The sequence below is a fragment of the Petromyzon marinus genome, chromosome 42 (assembly GCF_048934315.1).
Source record: "Petromyzon marinus isolate PM22_M1 ecotype Great Lakes invasive population chromosome 42, UKy_Petmar_22M1.pri1.0, whole genome shotgun sequence".
In the NCBI taxonomy this organism is placed as follows: domain Eukaryota; kingdom Metazoa; phylum Chordata; class Hyperoartia; order Petromyzontiformes; family Petromyzontidae; genus Petromyzon; species Petromyzon marinus.
This window is the reverse complement of record NC_133708.1, coordinates 3,536,092-3,556,302: the sequence shown is the minus strand read 5'-3', so window position 1 is coordinate 3,556,302 and position 20,211 is coordinate 3,536,092. Positions and strand designations below refer to the sequence as shown.

The window sequence follows — 20,211 nt, the reverse complement described above, 5'->3', positions numbered from 1 at the left end:
GTAGTGTCGTCGCGGTTAGCGCTGTGCCGCGTCACTAATCCACCGACCCGAGTTCGATTACTTGAAACGGTCATGGGCCTCCCCTTGAGTACCTGGTGCGGTGTATAAAAAACATCGCCACTGGAGAGACAAAGGTAGTTGGGACGTGGTGCTGGCCACCCACCCCCTCGTGTGCGTGCCATAGGTACTCGCTAGCAGCATTTGCCCCAGTAGTATGTTAAGGCTGTAGGGGAGATCTTTGTCTTTTTAACATTTGCGATGTGCACAGGTGTTGAGTATAGTTGCGTTACATTATCACACGAAAAAAAACACTAAAGATACATGGTAAATAAACCGTTCTCACAGATGATTAATTCACACAGCAGTACTTTCCAACGGGTGCAGCACTCTCACCTCCGCAAGCCTACCTAGCAACTGTCTTAGCAATCAGGAATGTATGTCGAACTTCCTACGCGCCGTACGTAGCCCACCGGAGCGACGTCAAACCGCGCATGACCGAAACATCACCGCCCCCCCCCACACCAAGTTCCGGAAAACAGACCACATCAAGTAAAACGACGTAAACCATAAACCACGCGCGTTCGAAGAACCACGCGCGTTCGGCGAGGTTTCTCTGCATATCACCAGCCATGAGGCAGAAATCGGCGAAAAACTGCCTCCACGCCAATCGGGCAGCTGCAACTGACGAAGCTGTTCATCGTGAATAGGGGAGAAAAGAAAACTCACCGTTGGGATTCGCCCCGAGAAACACGTCCCGGAAGTCACGTTTCTTCATCACGGGCAGCGACTGGATGTAATTCCTGGCCTGCGAGGAGCACGGGAGCTTCGTCAATACACCACACGATTAACTCCCGTATGGCCTAGCGGTTAGGACTCCTGGTTTTTACCCACGTGGCCAATGTTCAGGGCTTTCCAGGTCAAATTGAGACTATCCTCGGTTCTCGCCGGGTTAAACTGAACAAACTTGAAACTTGATCGGTCGAGACGACACTGACACCAGCTGGTCGCCCATTCACGTTCTGACTCCCGTGCCGGTCGAGTGACTTCGACCTGGTTTTTTCTGCCTCCCCCCCCCACCCCCCTCTTGGCAGCTCCTCGGCGTGTGCTGCTAATGGGAGCACTTTTAAAAAGTTTCGGCCATCGGGTCGGGTTTCACGAGACAACCGGTGGCGTGCGTCAAGTGCCCGTGAAGTTTACCCGCAGGGCCGATCGCAACAAGAGACAAAGATGCCCCCCCCACCGTATAACCTCAGCAGACTTTTGGGGCAAGTGCCGTTAGCGAGCGGCACTTATATAGGCCGCCACGGCACGCGAGGGGGTCGGTGGCCAGCACCACGCCCGGCCGCCTTTGTCTTCCTAGTAGACGATGTTTACACACCGCACTTGAGGCCGAGTCTACCTACGGGAGGCCCAGGACCGGTTCAAATTTTGCCCACTTATTGGTCGTGAGTAGGAATCAAACTCGGGTCAGCGGGTTCGTAGCGCAGCGTGCTAACCGCTGCACTACCGCTCCCCGCCCTCCCCCCCCACCAATACCAACACCTGCCATTCGCCACAAAGTGACGGTGAAGTCACCACGGCACCTGTGCCAGACCACGTGCACTTTGCGGCCAAGCGAAGTGTCAAAGGCTCGCTGACAGGTCTCGGAAGACCCACGTGCCATGGGTCGGCTGACATGACCAGTAGATTCACACACACATGCCCACACACACACACGCATGCACACACACAGGATTTTCCCACTCACCGAGTCCGAGGAAATCTTTTGCATGAGCTCAGGGCCAGGTGTCCCCACCAATTGCATAATCAGCTTCAGCTGGTCGATGTCTGTCACTCTGTGTCAAGGAAACGGAGCACGTGGGTGACCACAAGAACATTCACGCCCTGAAAGTGGGTAGACGACTTGAGATCTTCGTCCAGCAGCGGACCGATCGTGACCGGCGCTGACGACGAGAGCCACGTATGTACGCCGCACATGCCAGACGTTGGGAGGCAAACGGCGTGAACGGCGGCATGTGGCCTGCAATCGGACGAGGGTTGGGGAGGGATCCCCGTGGAAATTCACCAAACTCTCAAAAAACCCCCGCGGAGGTGTGAGCTGGCCAGAAGGCAGCATGGCAACTGGGTTCGTGCACAAGTCTGCACGGAGCTTTGAGCACAATGCCCCAGTGAGCATCGTGGATTTGTACACACCGATTACCTACAACTCATAGCAAAAATCACAGAAATGGCCAAAACATCTTATTGCATAAAAAAACTGTCTTGACTCGGTGAGGCTTTCCTGAATAAACGCTCGGCTGAATGCACGCGCAACGATTCTGGCGGGCATGGAGGCTATTATCATTCCACCTCCAGGCTGCTGGAGGTTTCACGGTTAGCGCAGTGGACTTGCAATCCAGGGGGGTCACGTGGTGGACGTCCTGGCATGACAGTTGAAATAATGGGCGAGCATTTTTTTAAATTATCCCCTCTTCTTTGCACCCAGAAGTATAAATGGGTCCGTAAGTTGGCAGATCACGTGCGGTGAGCTAAAGGGTGGGTACTTCCACCTCTTTCAAGATGAAGAGTAGGCCAAAAATGTGGTCCTCAAACTTTTTTGGCTACTGTGCCAAAAATGTGGTTCTCAAATTTTTTTGGCTGCTGTGCCAAAAATGTGGTTCTCAAACTTTTTTGGCCACTGTGACCCCTTTGTTGAATTTGCTTCAACCAACCCTTGCCTGACCCAACTTGGTTGAGAAATAAATGTATGAATATTGTGCACCAATATTTTAACCATTTGTCCATTTTGTGAGGTATCCTAACGAGCTAGCAACTTGCAAGCGAATAAAAATTAATTCAACGGACACTCTGCAAGAGTGGCGTCATTTGTTCGCGCTCGCTGGTTACTCTCGGTAACCCACGTTTGTTTACGATCGGTGAGTTTACAAAAGTCTTTCATGTCGTTTTAGGTTACCACAAGGATTTAAATTTCATCGGGAGTTATTCTACACTGGCCCATTCATACAGGATTAGTCACCAATGACTCTCACGTACGATATAATTTCACACATTTATAAATCACCACACGTACGTACCCCCCCCCCCGGGAACATTGCCATGTTGTACCCCCAGGGGTCCATGTATCCCCCCCCGGTTGAGAACCACTGCTCGTCATCTGGTCGAGCACCAATTGGGTCGAGGCTCAAAAGAAAGCCGTCCCTTGGTGTGGGCCAATCAGTTTCAAGGACAATGCATATATTATCATAGTATGTTTTTTGTTTGCATTTTGACTGCAGGTATTGTGGTGAATGCAGTAACATGAATCCTTGTAAAAAGGTTTCAGTTTTGTTGCCAGAAAAAAAGGGAAAAACCCTATTATTATATTTTGGTACTGGCAAAGGAGGTCTAATGATGTAGACAACTGCGGGTTGTTTTGCAAAAAAATAATAATGCCCATCGGTTGCTCCGAGACGCCGGCGTGACCTGTACTTTGTGCCCAGCGTGAATGACGAAAGCATATTTCGAGAAATGTGAATTCACCGTCTCGGCCACGCCCTACGCAGGCGCACCTGCAAGTTAGACTCGTTTGGCATGCCACACTTGCATAGCGCAACAAAAAAAAAAATCACAACTAATTTACATTCGTGCGTCACTCTATAGCCAACGACATCGAAGGGACATGCGTGTTGAGAATTCCCAGTGGGCCGGTCTAACACGTGAGTATCGGGGGGGACCTGATGGCTTCAGGGCCATGTTAAAAGTTACTCACGCGGGGGATTACATTTCTTTAAATATTTGTCGATATCATTCGAGGAGCAGAAGCGCCGAATGCAAGTCACGCGCGTGCTGGAACAATTCTTGAATAAGATGAAGCAACTTCTTTAAAAAACGATTGCATTATTGTTGGAAGACAATTACTTAAGCCCAAATGCTGCAGGGTGCTTCAATATGTAGAGACGACTTAAAATATTGTAGTCTACATGTAGTGTAATGGCGCACACGTGCAATGTGTATCTTTTCTTCAGATTATTCCGCTGGATGACGTACATGATCTCAGAGGCGGTATCGCTCTGGGGACGTTTGGATAGCAGCGACCTGCTAAGTTGGCTCTCGTCTTCCGAGAACGAATCCAACGCTGGCGACGACCGTACGAGCCACGGCTATGTTTGCGAGTGGTGGGGTGGGATCGTGTCTCTGCAAGGACGTCGGCGTGCTACGACAAGGACGTGGGCACCCCGGTTTGAAGCTTCAACTTTGGCCAACATCACTTCGCCATTACGAGCGACAATCCCAATTAACAAAGCGCCTCCGGATTAGCACGGTTGGCGACGTACGGTGCGAAAGAAGTTCAAACGTACACATACACATTGCCCTCCCCCCCCCCCCCTACTGGCAGACAATTTTCCTCTTGCAGGCCAGGTTTTGAAGCAACTCTGTGTCCTACAAGGACACCTGGGGAATGCCATTTCAGCTGTTTGATACGAGATGCGATGTAAAGTCACGGTTACATCATCGGCTGACGTGCTCACTCTCTGGTGAAGTGATGGGATTCGAGTTCCATCAGCTGCGATGGAGCGAGACAGAAATTAGTTTTCCTTCACACAGGAATCTTGGGTGACAAGGCACAGCAAATCCCGTTACATTTTTGTTCCTCCTTTAATATTTTGGGCGCAACGCGAGACAAGCACCTTTGGGAAAGTCAACTCGTCACGGACGATTCAACGTGCTGCTCCCGCAGCCCCGATTAGCGTGATGGGTTACGTACGGTGCGAAAGACCTTCAACATACTTACCCCGAAGACTGCCGATTTGGTGCTTAATTTCTTCTCGCCTATCATCAAACGTCAACCTCGGTGACGATTTCTCTTTTGACGCCAGGGTGCCTCAGAGTACTTTCTGTGCACTAAACCGAGGTTCTCCAGGAAAGAGATCAAATCTGTTCCCCGCAACGTCCCATCAGAAACGACGGCGATGCGCTTTAGAGACACGTGGCCTTCAATAAACACCGACAGATTGTCACCACGGTGCCCTTGCTCTGTGACTTGCTGGGAAACAATGGGAAGGTTTGATACGCGCGAGAAATGCCGTGTGGCCTGTGGAGAGAGGGGGCAGGGTGGCGTTTCAGAACACGTGGAATTGTCGGTTAAGCTTGGATGGGGGAGCGTTCTGCAAACGCCTGGCAGGGAGCCCCAGACCTAGCCCCTTCAGACGTCCGGCCACGCAACGTTCGCGAGAGAAGCGCCGAGTGGAAGGCGGTTGACGGTGATGCAACTGCGAATAAATGACAACGCTGAATAAAGTCACGGCTTACGTATGAACCACGAGACTTCTGTGCTGCCGGCAATCAGGAAGCTTCTGGGCCACTGAGACGAGCGAGTTCCAGTGGAGGTGACGCGCATTGAAACGCCGATGATTTCTCACAATTACATTCCCACTAGACTGTCGGCGTCATCGTAAGATGATGACACTTCCATTTGAGAATGGCACGGGGAGATGATGTCTTTAAAAGTACTTCGTAAGTAACTTCAACAGCCACTTTGGGAGATACGAGTTTTAGATTCCTTGCAGACGGTGAAATTTCAATAGAACCAAAACGTGATTGCCTCAGAGCCGGACTTAATGACAATTATGTCACAAAAACTAATTTTAAGTGACGGTGGTTCTTACATAGCCCTCGACGATCCATTGGGCCGAGACCACCGACTCACCACACTTGAGGACCCAGTTTAACCGTGTGCAGCTGAAAGTCACATTCACACCCAAGCCACAGTGATTGTCCACTCGGTGTCTCTCTGGCATGAGATCAGGCCCCGGGGGGGGCCACCCAGCCAGCCACCTGCACACACGCACACCGTTTAACATTTCCCCCCACCCCCCCCCCCCCCTTTCAAAAGAAGCAGGTTTTAGAAGGATACAGTCAGTCCCAGGGAAAAGTGCCCGTCCGGTCAGGAGTTCAGCCATGATGCAGCCCACAGACCAGATGTCCACTGAAAATGGCACGGGTCATACCAGGCACAACACACAAGGGTCACACCATGAGTCACGCCACGTGCCACATGGTCACCGCAACACACCACATGGCCGTATGGGACACACCGCACGAGCAGCACGACACACCGCCGCACAGCATATGGGTCACAACGCACCACGCGTTGCACGTGGATCGTATCACACCGCACAGGCTGAACACTGCACACAGCACACGTTATGGCTCCAAAATAGTTTTTTTGGGGGGTTAGGTCGTGTAAATATAAATGCGTCGTTAAAGCCGCCACCACTCGACACAGCCGATTAAAGTTACGAATTCAGCACACCAGTGTGCTGCAGACAATTCTCGCTGTCGCCTGATGACGCTAGTCGTGATTACCGGTGAAATGTCACGGTACTCGAATTGTAAATGTTGTGGGTTTCCTCTCCAACACACCGGGGTGTGCCGAACTGGTGAACCAATCGGCACGTTTTGTTTACGTGTCAAACCTCACTAATTGCCTGCGTCGGGTGGTGGCGGCTTTAACGACACATTTATATTCACACGACCTAACCCAAAAAAAGACCTCTCTTATGGACAAATTACTGCTACTCCTACTACTACGTGTTAAGCTGACGCTGCGGCTGTGTGAACTCGGTGCACGCCGCGTAGCTCACCGGTCTGGTTGTAGTGCATCCAGTTGAGCATGATTTCGGGCGCGCGGTACCAGCGGGTGGCCACGTAGCCAGTCATCTCCTCGTCCGTCAACCGCGCCAACCCAAAGTCCAGGATCTATACGGAGACAGCGTCACCAGGGGGCCACGTCACGTCGACGCCACCGCTCTTTATAGAGCTGGAGCACGATCAGAACGTTGAAGAGTGAAAATCCGACTAAAAAATGTTTCAATCGACCTGCTTGCTCTCCTCGCGGTCGGCTTCCTCGAGCCCCCATTTCCTTTACAGCAGGGGTGGGGAACCTTTTTTCTGCCAAGGGCCATTTGGATATTTATAACATCATCATTCGCTGGCCATACAAAATTACATTTATGTTGCTGTGAAAAAAGCGCCTAGATTTATTGAATTTCGAGTCGTGCGGTTGCCTTGGCAGGGCCAGAGAGCAAATTATTTCGCGGGCCTCACACTGCCCGCGGGCCGGAAGTTCCCCACCCCTGCTTCAGAGCAGTGTGGTTCTTAACCTTTAATGCAGCCTACACCCCCCCCTCTTTGTTTCTCAATCGTAAAAAATATATATATAATCTTAATAAATACGTAGGTTTGATGAAACCAAGTAGGATGGAACTGAAGTGCCCGTGCTTCATTTGTGTTTTCGAGGATTTACCTTAAAAAAGAAAAACCTGGTCACGACTCGCACCACCAGAAAGGGGATCTCGCACCCCCAGGAGGTGCAGCGTGCACCCCAGGTTAAGAACCACTGCTTTAGATTATCGCAGCTGTCACCCCCCCCCCCGCCATGTCTCGCCTCCCGAAGGTGGGAAACCCCCTGCAAGCTGCAGCTAGTGTCACGTGGCTGGTCATGTAGGTGACATCACCAAGACTCGCCCCATCACCTTCTGTCGGGTGGTGTGCCAGAAAACAGGTGAGACATTTTTTTTCCTCCAATTGTTTTCGAGTCATCCAATCAGTCGACAAACTGAGCTGCCAAACGATTATTTAAACAATCGGATTTTGCAGCTCTACATCAATACATTGCACCTCCACCCCACCACCACACCCCAAACCAATCAACTTTGCCACCATAGATCCAAACCAACGGAGCCTCGGCAGCTGATCACCGCACCCAACTTGTTCGCATGGTGGTTGTCACCGAATCAATGTGTTAGAGCGAGATCAAAGTTGATGTCTGTTTAGGCTTTGGGGGGACGGAGGGGGGGAGGGTCCTTTGTCTTTTGCTATTGAAGAGACTTGGTAAGTATGTGTGTATGTAGAACTTCTTTCACACCGTACGTGGCCAACCGCTCTAGCTGGAGGTGCGGCGGTGGAAGTACAACACACTAAACACAACAACAAACAGTTCTAAAGAAATTAGTTTTCTATTTAGCATAGTGCTGTAATGTATAGTATTGTAGTGTGTAGTAATGTACAGTGAGGGAAAAAAAGTATTTGATCCCCTGCTGATTTTGTACGTTTGCCCACTGACAAAGAAATGATCAGTCTATAATTTTAATGGTAGGTTTATTTGAAGTGAGAGACAGAATAATAACAACAAAATCCAGAAAAACGCATGTAAAAATTTTTATAAATTGATTTGCATTTTAATGAGGGAATAAGTATTTGACACCCTCTCAATCAGAAAGATTTCTGGCTCCCAGGTGTCTTTTATACAGGTAGCGAGCGGAGATTAGGAGCACACTCTTAAAGGGAGTGCTCCTAATCTCAGCTTGTTACCTGTATAAAAGACACCTGTCCACAGAAGCAATAAATCAGATTCCAAACTCTCCACCATAGCCAAGACCAAAGAGCTCTCCAAGGATGTCAGGGACAAGATTGTAGACCTACACAAGACTGAAATGGGCTACAAAACCATTGCCAAGCAGCTTGGTGAGAAGGTGACAACAGTTGGTGCGATTATTCGCAAATGGATGAAACACAAAAGAACTGTCAATCCCCCTCGGCCTGGGGCTCCATGCAAGATCTCACCTCATGGAGTTGCAATGATCATGAGAACGGTGAGGAATCACGGGAGGATCTTGTCAATGATCTCAAAGCAGCTGGGACCATAGTCACCAAGAAAACAATTGGTAACACACTACACCGTGAAGGACTGAAATCCTGCAGCGCCCGCAAGGTCCCCCTGCTCAAGAAAGCACATATACATGCCGTCTGAAGTTTGCCAATGAACATCTGAATGATTCAGAGGACAACTGGGTGAAAGTGCTGTGGTCAGATGAGACCAAAATGGAGCTCGTTTGCATCAATTCAACTCGCCGTGTTTGGAGGAGGAGGATTGCTGCCTATGACCCCAAGAACACCATCCCCACCGTCAAACATGGAGGTGGAAACATTATGCTTTGGGGGTGTTTTTCTGCTAAGGGGACAGGACAACTTCACCGCATCAAAGGGACGATGGACGGGGCCATGTACCGTCAAATCTTGGGTGAGAACCTCCTTCCCTCAGCCAGGGCATTGAAAATGGGTCGTGGATGGGTATTCCAGCATGACAATGACCCAAAACACACGGCCAAGGCAACAAAGGAGTGGCTCAAGAAGAAGCACATTAAGGTCCTGGAGTGGCCTAGCCAGTCTCCAGACCTTAATCCCATAGAAAATCTGTGGAGGGAGCTGAAGGTTCGAGTTGCCAAACGTCAGCCTCGAAACCTTAATGACTGCAAAGAGGAGTGGGACAAAATCCCTCCTGAGATGTGTGCAAACCTGGTGGCCAACTACAAGAAACGTCTTACCTCTGTGATTGCCAACAAGGGTTTTGCCACCAAGTACTAAGTCATGTTTTGCAGAGGGGTCAAATACTTATTTCCCTCATTAAAACGGCCAATCAATTTATAACATTTTTGACTTACGTTTTTCTGGATTTTTTTGTTGTTATCCTGTCTCTCACTGTTCAAATAAACCTCCCATTAAAATTATAGACTGATCATTTCTTTGTCGGTGGGCAAACGTACAAAATCTCGTCTTGTTTTAGGCAAAGAGATTCGCGGAAAATTTTATATGTTTGGATTATCCGAGGTTTTTTATTATCCGCAGCTGTCCTCCCAATCATAGGCGCAGATAATGGAGAGTCTACTGTGTGTATATATGAAGTGCATGACATCTGTCTTCGTCGGGGGTGCTGTTGTTGCGAGAGCCACTAACCTTGAGCTCACAGTCTTCATTCACGGCCAGGTTGCTGGGCTTCAGATCCTTGGGGGGTGGGGAGGGGTGGAATACCGCGCGGGTCACGCCATCCACTGCCAGCGCTGCTCCCGGGGACCCACAGCGAACACCGGGCAAAGTCCTCATAAGGTTCCTCCCATCCCCGGCGATGTTGCGTGTATATTTTTTACGTTTCGTACTTTTTCCCCCCTGTCCACTTCGAAGCGTGGGGCATCATTCCCACGTGGGTTCAACCCCAACCCTGACACGTGTATATTTGGAGTGTGCATGTCTCTCTCTCTCTCTCCGTGTGGTAGCGTCAATTTTTCTCAGGTCCCTCCGGTTTTTTTGCCTCCACATTGAGAATCAACGTCACGTGCTCATCGAGTTATTTGGCTGCTAAGCGACGATCAGAAGCCAATTCGTTGAGCTATCATTTATGAAAACCAGATTGCTTCTGAAAAAAAGAGTTCTCTCCCTCTAAAGCTCAATGGGGCCTTAGCCGGTAAAATAAAAAATAAGTTTACAGTTTACACAGTGGTCTACGGAGCTGAGAAAAGTTTGAAAAACACTGCTCTAGGAGAGGCTCTTTCGGGCTCCCACTTGCAGTGGCATGAGCAGGCAATTGAAAGGCCTGCACCTTTTATCCTTTACCCCCATTAATATTACACTCCTTGGATTTAGTAAACTTCCATTCCGGAACTCACCCCCGCGCACTGGAGAGACTGCCTCTGGCAGGCGACACTACAGAACGACTCGTCAAGTTCCGACAACTGAACGTTACCCACGCGTGTTTTGGCTGCACCTTCTCATAGTCCCTGCTGCGGGGTTGGCGGACGCTCATTGCTTCTCGCTGTCGCCTAATGATGCCCGTTGTAATTACTGGCGAAACGTTACACTCGATATGTAAATGTTGTGGGTTTTACTCTTCAACACACCGGATGCGCTGAACTAGTAACTAATTGGCACGTTTTTGTTTACGTGACAAACCTTACTAACTGGCAGTGTCGGGTGGTGGCGGGTTTGACGACACATTTATTTTCACGCTATCTAACCCAACAAAACCTCTATTATGGACAGATCCGTTTTGTACGCCGTGCAGGGTTTAGTGTGCTGGCACATGTAGGCAAGGGAGGCAGTGATACTCACCCTGTGAATGATTCCGGCCGAGTGTATGTACTGCAGGGAGACACAAACACGGTGCGTGGGGTTATTAGAGCCAAGACTCTAAACTCACTTCTATAAAACAGAGTTTTTTTGTGTTGTTTGTTGTCCTTCCTCCCGCACCTCCGATAAGCACGGATGGCTACGTACGATGCGAAAGAAGTTCAACACACACACACACAAGTGCAACCAGGAAGGTGGCTACTGGACATCTGTGAAAAAGCGCTTCGTGGCTCGTCGGATTTCTCCAGGATAAATCAATAAAGATTCCGAGTAGCGGCAGCAAGGAGGGGCTCTTCACGCCTTCTGACGCCGCTTTCACAGACGCTGCACCGATCCACCGTAATCTTATTTAAGTTCCCTTCCTCCAGAGCGGTGATGGCGAGCGTTGCGCGTGGTGCCGCTGGAACGGTCAGTCGATAAAATCGTTTCGAGGTAAAAAGATACCAATTATTATTTGTTTACAATCGATTACATCGGCAGAAAGCCCGACATCCACCGGAAAATCACCGCGTGACGAGGTAACAAAAAGCGATGATGATGATGGTGGTGGTGGTGATGATGATAGGGAGTCATGATATCCCCTAACCCATGGGAACATCGGGTCTGGGTCAACACACGTTTTCAGCTTCATGTGTGGGAATGATTTATGCCCAACTGTATGAATCGAAGCAAAAACAGAGTACTCAGTTCGTTTTGTTTGTGATGCTGCGCTGGCGGTGGTGCATCAGCACAAAGAAAATCAACTTTTGAGGGCATGCTATTGACAACATTTCTCGCGGTTTCATCATTTTGACAGTCGACTGTCACGGCTTACGTGCGCAGTGTGCGGGCGCGTGGCGAGTTTGTCATCTTGCCAAGTGTGCAGTGCCACCCCACTGGGCAGGACCATCACCCGGTGCAGAGCCAACACCCCCACCTTTCATGGGCACGGCCACCCCCCAACTGGGCACGGCTGCCTCCCAGGGCACGGCCACCCCCACATTGAGAAGGACGCCACTCACCCCAGGCAGGACTGCCCACCCGGACACGATCACCCCCCACTGGGCACGGCTGCCTGCCGGGGCATGGCCACCATCCCCGGGACACGGCTTCCAAATACGGCACTCACCCTGGGCAGGGATGCCCCCATGAACACAACTGCTCTCTCCTGGGCAGGGTTGATCCCCCAGGGGCAAGGTCGCGCACCTGGGCACGACCGCCCCCCCCCCCCCCCCCGCCCTGGGCAAGGACGCCGCTCACCTTCAGGCCGCGAAGGGTCTGGTAGACGAGGAACTGCACGTGGTCGTCGGTCAGCTTCTGGCACTTGACGATGTTGTTCAGGTCGGCGCCCATCAGGTGCGTCACCAGGTACCTGGGACGACAACACGAGCGTTATCGAGCGTTGTCGAGCGACTCTAGAGGGGAAACCGCCACACACAATGCGTGTATGCATGTGTGTGGTTTTGGGAAGCGACAGTGTAGCGGTTAGCGCACTGCACTATGAACCTGGCGGCTTCGGGTTCGATTCCCTGTTCACGGCCAACACTGGTGATGATTATCTGAACCAGTCCTAGGCCTCCCCTAGGTGGACTCAGCCTCAAGTGAGTACCTGGTGCGGTGTGTAGTAAACATCACCACTGGGGAGATTAAGGCGGCAGGGCGTGGTGCTGGCCACCAACCCCCTGGTGTGCCGTGCCGGCCTTCATAGGTGCTGCTCGCTAACAGCACTTGCCCCAATAGTCTTTTTAGGCTACACGGGGGATCTTTGTCTTGCATTTTTTTTGGTCTTGACATGTAACTGTTATCATTAGACCTCCTTTACCAGTACCAAAATATAATAATAGGGTTTTTCCCCTTTTTTCTGGCAACAAAACTGAAACCTTTAAAGGACAATGCATATTTTATCAGAGTGTGTTTTGTGTTTGCATTTTGACCGCAAGTATTGTGGTTAATGCACACATGATTCCTTGTAAAAAGTTTCAGTTCTGTTGCCAGAAAAAAGGGGGAAAATCCTATTATTATTATTATATTGTTCATAGATTCTTATTCTCATGATGTAGGCATTGAGTCATGCGCGGCATAAGTTATTATTCACATTTTCTGCAAACGTTACCCCTTAGGCGAACAAACTAAATAAGCTCAAACAAATCAGACAGACGGGAGACAAAATGTGGCGAATGACCCAATCGCCCAAAATGCGTCCCATCTTGTTAGATATCAGAAAAAGCGAATTAGCTTGGGCCTGGGATGGTTCTTGGATGAGCGGCATACTACCGAGCATAACAGACAGGACAAGCAGGGCCTAAGTTGTTGGCAGGAGAGGGCAGTGAAGCAAAATCCATTGCTGCACTTACTTCTATACTCCCTCATCTATGGTCTGTACCTTCACCAAGTTACACCGATCAGTTTGCCATTTTGCATGTTCTCCCCGTGGTCACGTGGATTTTTCTCCGGGTCCTCCGGTTTTTCGACCCTCCACATTTAGAATCAACGTCTGAGAGCGTTTGAGAGCATTTGGCTGCTGCTATCAATTTCCACGCGATGCCGATAAGCCACATCGCTGAGCTGTCATCTGTGGCCAGGTGGCTTCTGAAAAAGAAGCTACATGGCTCAGTGGGGCCTTAGCTGGTAAAATTAAATAACACGGCGTAACTAAGCACAGCAATCCACACAGCACGGATTGACAAAACGGCCGTTCGTTGTACACATGTGCGACGCGGGTATCCCTCGATTGTACGAAAGGGATGCGTGTTGTTCAAAAAACACACGCGCGTAGCCATTTCGTAAGTCGGAATTTGATTTTTCCATTAATTTTATCCGTAAAATTACAGACTCGTTTCGGACAGTAATTCCAACTCTACTCCATACCCTAAAGGTAAAACGCCTTTATCACTACTGACGACATCAAAAAATAGTAGCAGTAATAATAATAAGAGAACGTGAATATGAAAACGATTGAACAATTAATAATTTCAAACTAAAATAAGTGACCTTTTCAGGGAACTCGCCAAAAGATCTGCTGCATGTTCGAATGACCGCAGAGGCGATGTGAAGGCGTTACTCGTTGCACTGCAGGAGAACCATGACGATGTCATGGACGATGTCATGGACGATGTCGTGGACGATGTCGTGGACGAATGATGACACATCCTCCCGGGCGGTTTCTCGTTTGATGATCTCATGGCGGTGTGCCGGAGTGAAATTTTTCGCTCACGCGGAAATTAGATTTGTCGCCTATCGAAAAGCGTCCGTCATTTGTCAATCGCGTTAAGGCAAAATTTCCTAAATGGAACGTTCGTAAATCGAGGGATAGTTGTCCAAACTAGATGGAACCGATGCGGCTAGTCGATCCACATGAGCGATACGAAACAATAACAAAAATAACTGACTCTTGAATCAGAATATTAATTGACACTGGAGGAATTCGATGAGCTATAAACTTTTTTTTCTCACAGATATCCAGTAAGGGCACGGGTAAGAACGTTACAACAACAAACAGTACGAGAAAGGTAAACAAATCACCCAAACACAATCAAAATAAGTGTTAACTTATTTTGTCAGAAGCAACCTGGCCACAAATGATAGCTCAACAAAGTGGGCCATCATTTGGACATTCACAGCAGCAAAATCATCTAAACAATCTCAATGCACGTTTAGATATCCTGACTCATGACAACTCATCGAATCACAAGTACCTAAAACCTGACACTCTCAGCGCGTATGGATACGCATGTACGTGCGTGCAGAGAGGTGGCGCAGTGGTTAGAGCATTACGCTATGAATCCAGCGACCCCTATTTGAAGCCAGCAATGCTGACGAATATCTGAACCCGGTCCTGGGCCCTCACCGAGGCCGACTTGGCCTTAAAAGAGTTACTGGGTGGTGTGGTGTGTAAATATTGGCACTGGGGAGATGACGCATGCGGACAGGTGTGGCGCTGGCCACCCACACCTTTGACGTGTTGTGCTGGCCTCGACAGATTGCCCCGCTAACAGCACCTGCCCCAACAGTCTGTTAAAGGCTACACGGGGGATCTTTGTCTTTGTTGTTGTGACCAGAGTGGGGAGCGGTAGAGTAGTGGCGGTCCGCGCGCTGCGCTATGAACCCGGAGGCCCGAGCTCGATTTCCGACGACGGCCAACGCCGGTGACCATTATCTGAATCGGTCTTTTTAATGTTAGTATACGCGTGCACACACAAGCACGTGCGGTGCATGCGTGTGCACGCGCGCAAGCACGTGCGGTGCATGCGTGTGCGCACACGCGCGCACACGGCAAGGAACTCACATGTCGTTGAATACACCCAGAGACTTGTCAGGTGTGAAGACATCCAGCAGCCCAATTACCTGCACGGAGAGGGGGCAAGCACAGACGTGCACAGACACAGCCTCCTCTGTCACCCGCATTGGAACGACGGGAGCGTCGCGCTCTAGTGTAGACGGCAAAAACAGTTTTGGGCCATTTCGATTTAAAGCTTTCGTGACTGCAGGGATTCATCTTCTCGATTCTTTCGGTAAAGTCACGTAGAAGAGAAACAAAAAAATAATAAAAAACAAAATTCTCACGACGTTTCGGCCACGACACAAGTGGCCGTCCTCAGGTGAAGAAACAGAACTGTCGGAAAGACAACGTCGTGAGAATTTTATTTTATTATGTTTTATTATTATTTTTTATCATTTTATTATTTCCCCTTCTACGTGACTTTACCGAAAGAACCAAGAAGGTGTTTTGGGCCAGCCCATGCGCACGCGCCGGCGTCAGACCCACGCTCCTGGGTGGGTTCGTTCCCGCCCCGCACCCGCCCCCCCCCCACTCCCAGGGCTGGGATTGGCAACGGAGGTGCGTAAACTCAAATCGCGGTGAGTCAATGTGGTGGGGAGTGTTTCGGGGGCAGCAGGTGCGTGCACGTACACACGGGTAATTACGAGAAAATTGAGCACATTTTGTATTCGCAGCGACCGTTCTCGCAGCGCGGGGCGATCGCGAAGGCGCCGTATTTCACGGACGCGTGCGGTCCGCCGGCAGGGAGCAAGTGCTGCCAAGTGCGGCCCCCAATCGAGCGATTTTTGGGAGAATGTTTCCGAGCTCGTAAAAATTTGGACTACGCAAAAAGGGCCTACCCCGGCTCCAATAACGTCGGGCGACCTTTTAACGTCCACTGTGAAACAGCCAGAGCGGATTTGTACGGTTAACACATGCCAGAGTACACACCAGGACTGGCTTGCAGACCTCTGCAACAAGCGGAAACAGCACTGCCCCCCAACAGTTCGTTAAAGGCTGCAGGGGACCCCTTTATCTTTTGTGTTTGATTAGGAACCTCTGCGACGAGCGGCGAAAGCACCAGCGCCGGGCCACGTCACCACCACAAAGTGTGCGGGACTCGATGTCGATTTGCGTTAAACCCCAATTTATTGGGGGTCGCGGTCTAAACGGCCACGTTTGTTTGCATGTTCAACACGAGTACGCGTGGCGAGTGCAGAAATTATTCCTTGCAAAACGTTTCTGTTTGGTGTTTAAACATCTTAACACGACCGTTGCATTGCCAAAAAGGGTCAAACTATTCTTATACTTTCATACTTTGATGCTGGGGAAAAAAGGTCCCATGTTGCCGCTACTCACCCCGAGCTTTAAATGCTCCGATAGTGGCATTGTCTTCGTGTCGTTCCTCTTTTGGAGTTGTTCTCTGGTCTGAAACCGGTAAGACTAGGCCCTAAAGAAGGCTGTCTCTTGTGTAGGCCAATCAGTTTCAAAGACAATAACATGTATTATCAGAGCATGCTTGTTTGCACGCTTACCACAAGCACGTGCGGTTAATGCAGACATGGTTCCTTGCAAAAGGGTTCTCTTTCGTGTTTGAACACCGTAACACTTCCTGTTTAATTGCCAGAAAGGGGTTAAACCCTATTTTGTATTTTTCATACGAGCGAGTTGAAAAAGACTCGTGCGGATCCTGTGTGTTGGAACAGCTGTTTGACGCAAGTCTGAAGCTTTTATAGAAATAAAGTGATCACAAGTCAGGAACGCTGTGGCCTTTAAAGGAAAATATATATTTCGTGACGTTTCGGGGCCAATGGCTCGGAGAGAGGCCAGAGAGGTAACAGTCACAGAGTGGCCAGTCTCTCTCTGTGTGCTGTGAAGGAGTATTGTGTGTGTGTGTGTCCTTTTAAGATCAGTGTTATTGAAGAGTGTGTTGCGCTTTTTGTTCCGGTAAACTCTCGATTATCCGTGCTAATGATGGGGAGGATAGCCGCGGATAATCCAAAAAAATAACCATTTTCTGTGGATCTCTATTCCAAAAACCACTAATATAGGTAAAAATACTAATGACTCGACCGAACGATGCGCATGCTCGGTGACAATAACACTTTCCTGCTCCCGCGCAGAAGATTCGGCCCACTAAGTGGATGACAGCAGAGCCACGCCAATCAACATCAATCCAACTCCGCCACCCACTGTTGTAAAGATATGCAGCGGCTGTACTGCAGAGGCAATCACGTGGATTTCGGATTAAACGGAGCACATATTTGTTAAGCACGTGACTTGTAATAAACATGTCCAAGAATAACAATGCATAACTGTTTTTAGATTATTAATTTGGGCTTAATGGAAAATCCATGATTCATGTCAAAATCTCAGGTGCGCGGGGTTCATCCGCAAATCGGATAAACCGCACGCTGATAATCGAGTCGACCATACTTTGCACGTGTGCACCACTGCCAATGTGCAGCATCACCATAATCCGATTAATCGTGATTGGGAAACTCAATACGGCCGCTCTTGTGACATTACTACCTTGATGGTACGGACAGATGAAGCTTTTTGTAATGCCTAAGAAGCCACGGGGCGGAGATGTGCCGCCGTGGTTAGCGCGCACCGCACTACGAACTGGGAAACCAGGGATCGTCGTTGCGAGCAGAGTTTGGCTTGTCTCATATCTAAGTAAGCGATCGCCTATTATCATCGGTTCTGTCGTTTGACTATTTAGTCAGTTTTTTTTTTGTTTCAAGGCAGTCCTGGGTTTGACTAAATATTGCAAAAGGTGAACACAGTTCCAGCGTGCAAACTAAATTAGAACGCATCGGGAGTAGCATCGCGGTGACATCTGCGTATTGAATTAATGACGCACTTGACCGTAATGTTTAAGTCCGTATTGTTATTAATAAAGCCTCAAGAGGTGTGTGTGCGACAGCTCCCTCGGGCACATAGCCAGGGCCGTGTTAGCAAGCTACACTATCTTTGCGTTTCCTTTGTGTTGCATCATCAGGAACTGTCGCACAAACGCCGCGATGAACTGATTTGGAGCGTGCGTCTCTCTTCACCCGGGTCTTCCGATTTTTGTCCCTCGACATTTAGAAACGTGCGCTTAGATTATAATTTAGGTGATTTTGCTGCTAGAAATTTCCACGTGGTGATGAGCCGCATCGTTGAGCTAACTTTTTGTGGCCTAGGTTGCTTCTGTAAAAAAAAAGCAACTGTCTCAGTGGGCTTGACCTGGTAAGATAAAAAAATAGTTTAGCTTTATTTGTATACATTTTTTTTAAAGCGATTTCTTTACCTTTACTATACTTTGCACTACTATCGTATTTTTTGTGCCGTTTGTCGTTGTAACGTTCTGACCCCGTGCCCTACTGGACACCTAAAAAAAAAAAAGAGCTTCATATCCTGACGATTTCCGATTCGATGCGGTTCTACCCTAACTTAGTAAAACTGGCGAGCGCTGGCGATGATACGAGGAGGAGGGAGGCGGGGGGGGGCGGCGAGAGGGAACCTGCGACAGCACACTCACATTCTCGTGGTTCATGTGCTTGAGAAGCCGCAGCTCACGGTACGCCCGCTTGGCGTGGATCAGCGACTGGAACGGGCGCGACAGCTTCTTCACCGCAACCTTCATGGCGCGGTGCCTGTCCAAGGCCGAGCTGGGGAATTAGGGGGAGGGGGGGGTGTGTGGAGGACAGAGGGTAAGAGTGAGGCGTGAGCACCGTGACCAGGGTTTGAACTCGAGAGCTTTCTCCTTGCCTGCCAAACGCTCCGTTGCCTGTCGGGCTCTCAGTGACACCCAAACAGATTTGCATCGTTCTCACAGAATAATTGGGGTGGGGGGGGGGGGAAACACGTGGCCAAATCTAGGGCACGAGGAATCAAATCTGCTTTTGGAACACGGAGCCAGTCAATCGTCATCAGGCTGGGTACTGCTACACTGTGCTCCTCCATCGGCTCAACTGTCCGGCCACCAGATCTTCTGCTCCTACCACCCTCCACCTATCCTCATCCATGCCCATTTCACCACTTCACGCATGTGCCCCATACCCCACTGCCTCTCATCCACGTTGCACCCATCAGACACCCTCACTCACCATCACATTCCACCTTACTCTGCCTTACCTACCCCAGCAACAACATCAGCTCCATTCCCAACCCCTGTCCCTCCATCCATTTCATCACCTTCCTCACTGAACGCCGTCAGATTGGATCTTAAAGCGCCATGGAAAAGGGGCGCTAAAAAAATCCGAAATAAAATAGAGCAGAATGTGAAGCTTCGTGTTCAGCCGCTCAATATAACCGTTCGTCTTACGACCGCTTCGAAATCACGAGAAACGATATCGATGCACCACCGGGGTTGCGTATCGCGGTGGAAAAGAAATATCTATTGCGAAGTCGTATTTATTTATTTTATACCGCAACACCGTTGTACCGCCAATGCGTTCGTTTGCAGGCCGGTGGTGCGTATAACCCGCGTCGTACAGGGACAGCTGCCACTCAGCATCCCCTTCGCTGAACTGCAAAAGGGCATAGCAACGGTCGAGATGAGATGCGACGACGTTCGAGCGCTTTGAATTGAAGGGGCGCTTTTAAGCAAGCGCCGTCAAAAAATGCCAATTGTTTTTCCTTTCATTTCCCACCACTGGATATTTTCCGGGGTCACGGGTAGACTGAAGCAGGGTGTAAAACTAGTCGCCACAGCCATGCCGAGAACAATCCTGGATGTGGCGTGCTGGGCGAGGAAATAGTTTCTGCGTCACCAACGCAGGTATACCCAACTGAAAGCAAGCTCTGGTTAGGGTCAAATACTGGATGTGAAACGATGCTTCAATGTCGATAAAAAATGTTTATTCATGGATGCATTCGTTGAATCGTGGTGTAAGACTCAATTATTTATCTTTTTTTTTGTTTGGCGCAAATCATATTGCGACGTTATCAATAGAATAAATATCAACACAATTTTTTTTTACAAACACAAAAAAACCCGAGGTGATACAAATGTTGATGTTTATTCTTGAGTTGGATCGCGACAA

General features: G+C 49.4%; 1 protein-coding gene across 1 annotated transcript in view; it reads right to left on the bottom strand.

The window, feature by feature from the left end:
* Positions 1–20,211, bottom strand: part of LOC116951238 (mitogen-activated protein kinase 14-like) — a 40,624-nt gene that overhangs the window by 4,717 nt on the left and 15,696 nt on the right. Inside the window, exons 2-10 of the mRNA XM_032969733.2 lie at positions 18,705–18,834; positions 15,206–15,264; positions 12,181–12,292; positions 10,924–10,953; positions 9,775–9,822; positions 6,624–6,738; positions 5,894–5,965; positions 1,748–1,827; positions 727–805 (exon numbers count right to left, since the gene is read on the bottom strand). Of these exons, the coding sequence (XP_032825624.1) occupies positions 727–805; positions 1,748–1,827; positions 5,894–5,965; positions 6,624–6,738; positions 9,775–9,822; positions 10,924–10,953; positions 12,181–12,292; positions 15,206–15,264; positions 18,705–18,834 (725 nt within the window). The remainder of the gene's footprint in view (positions 1–726; positions 806–1,747; positions 1,828–5,893; positions 5,966–6,623; positions 6,739–9,774; positions 9,823–10,923; positions 10,954–12,180; positions 12,293–15,205; positions 15,265–18,704; positions 18,835–20,211) is intronic.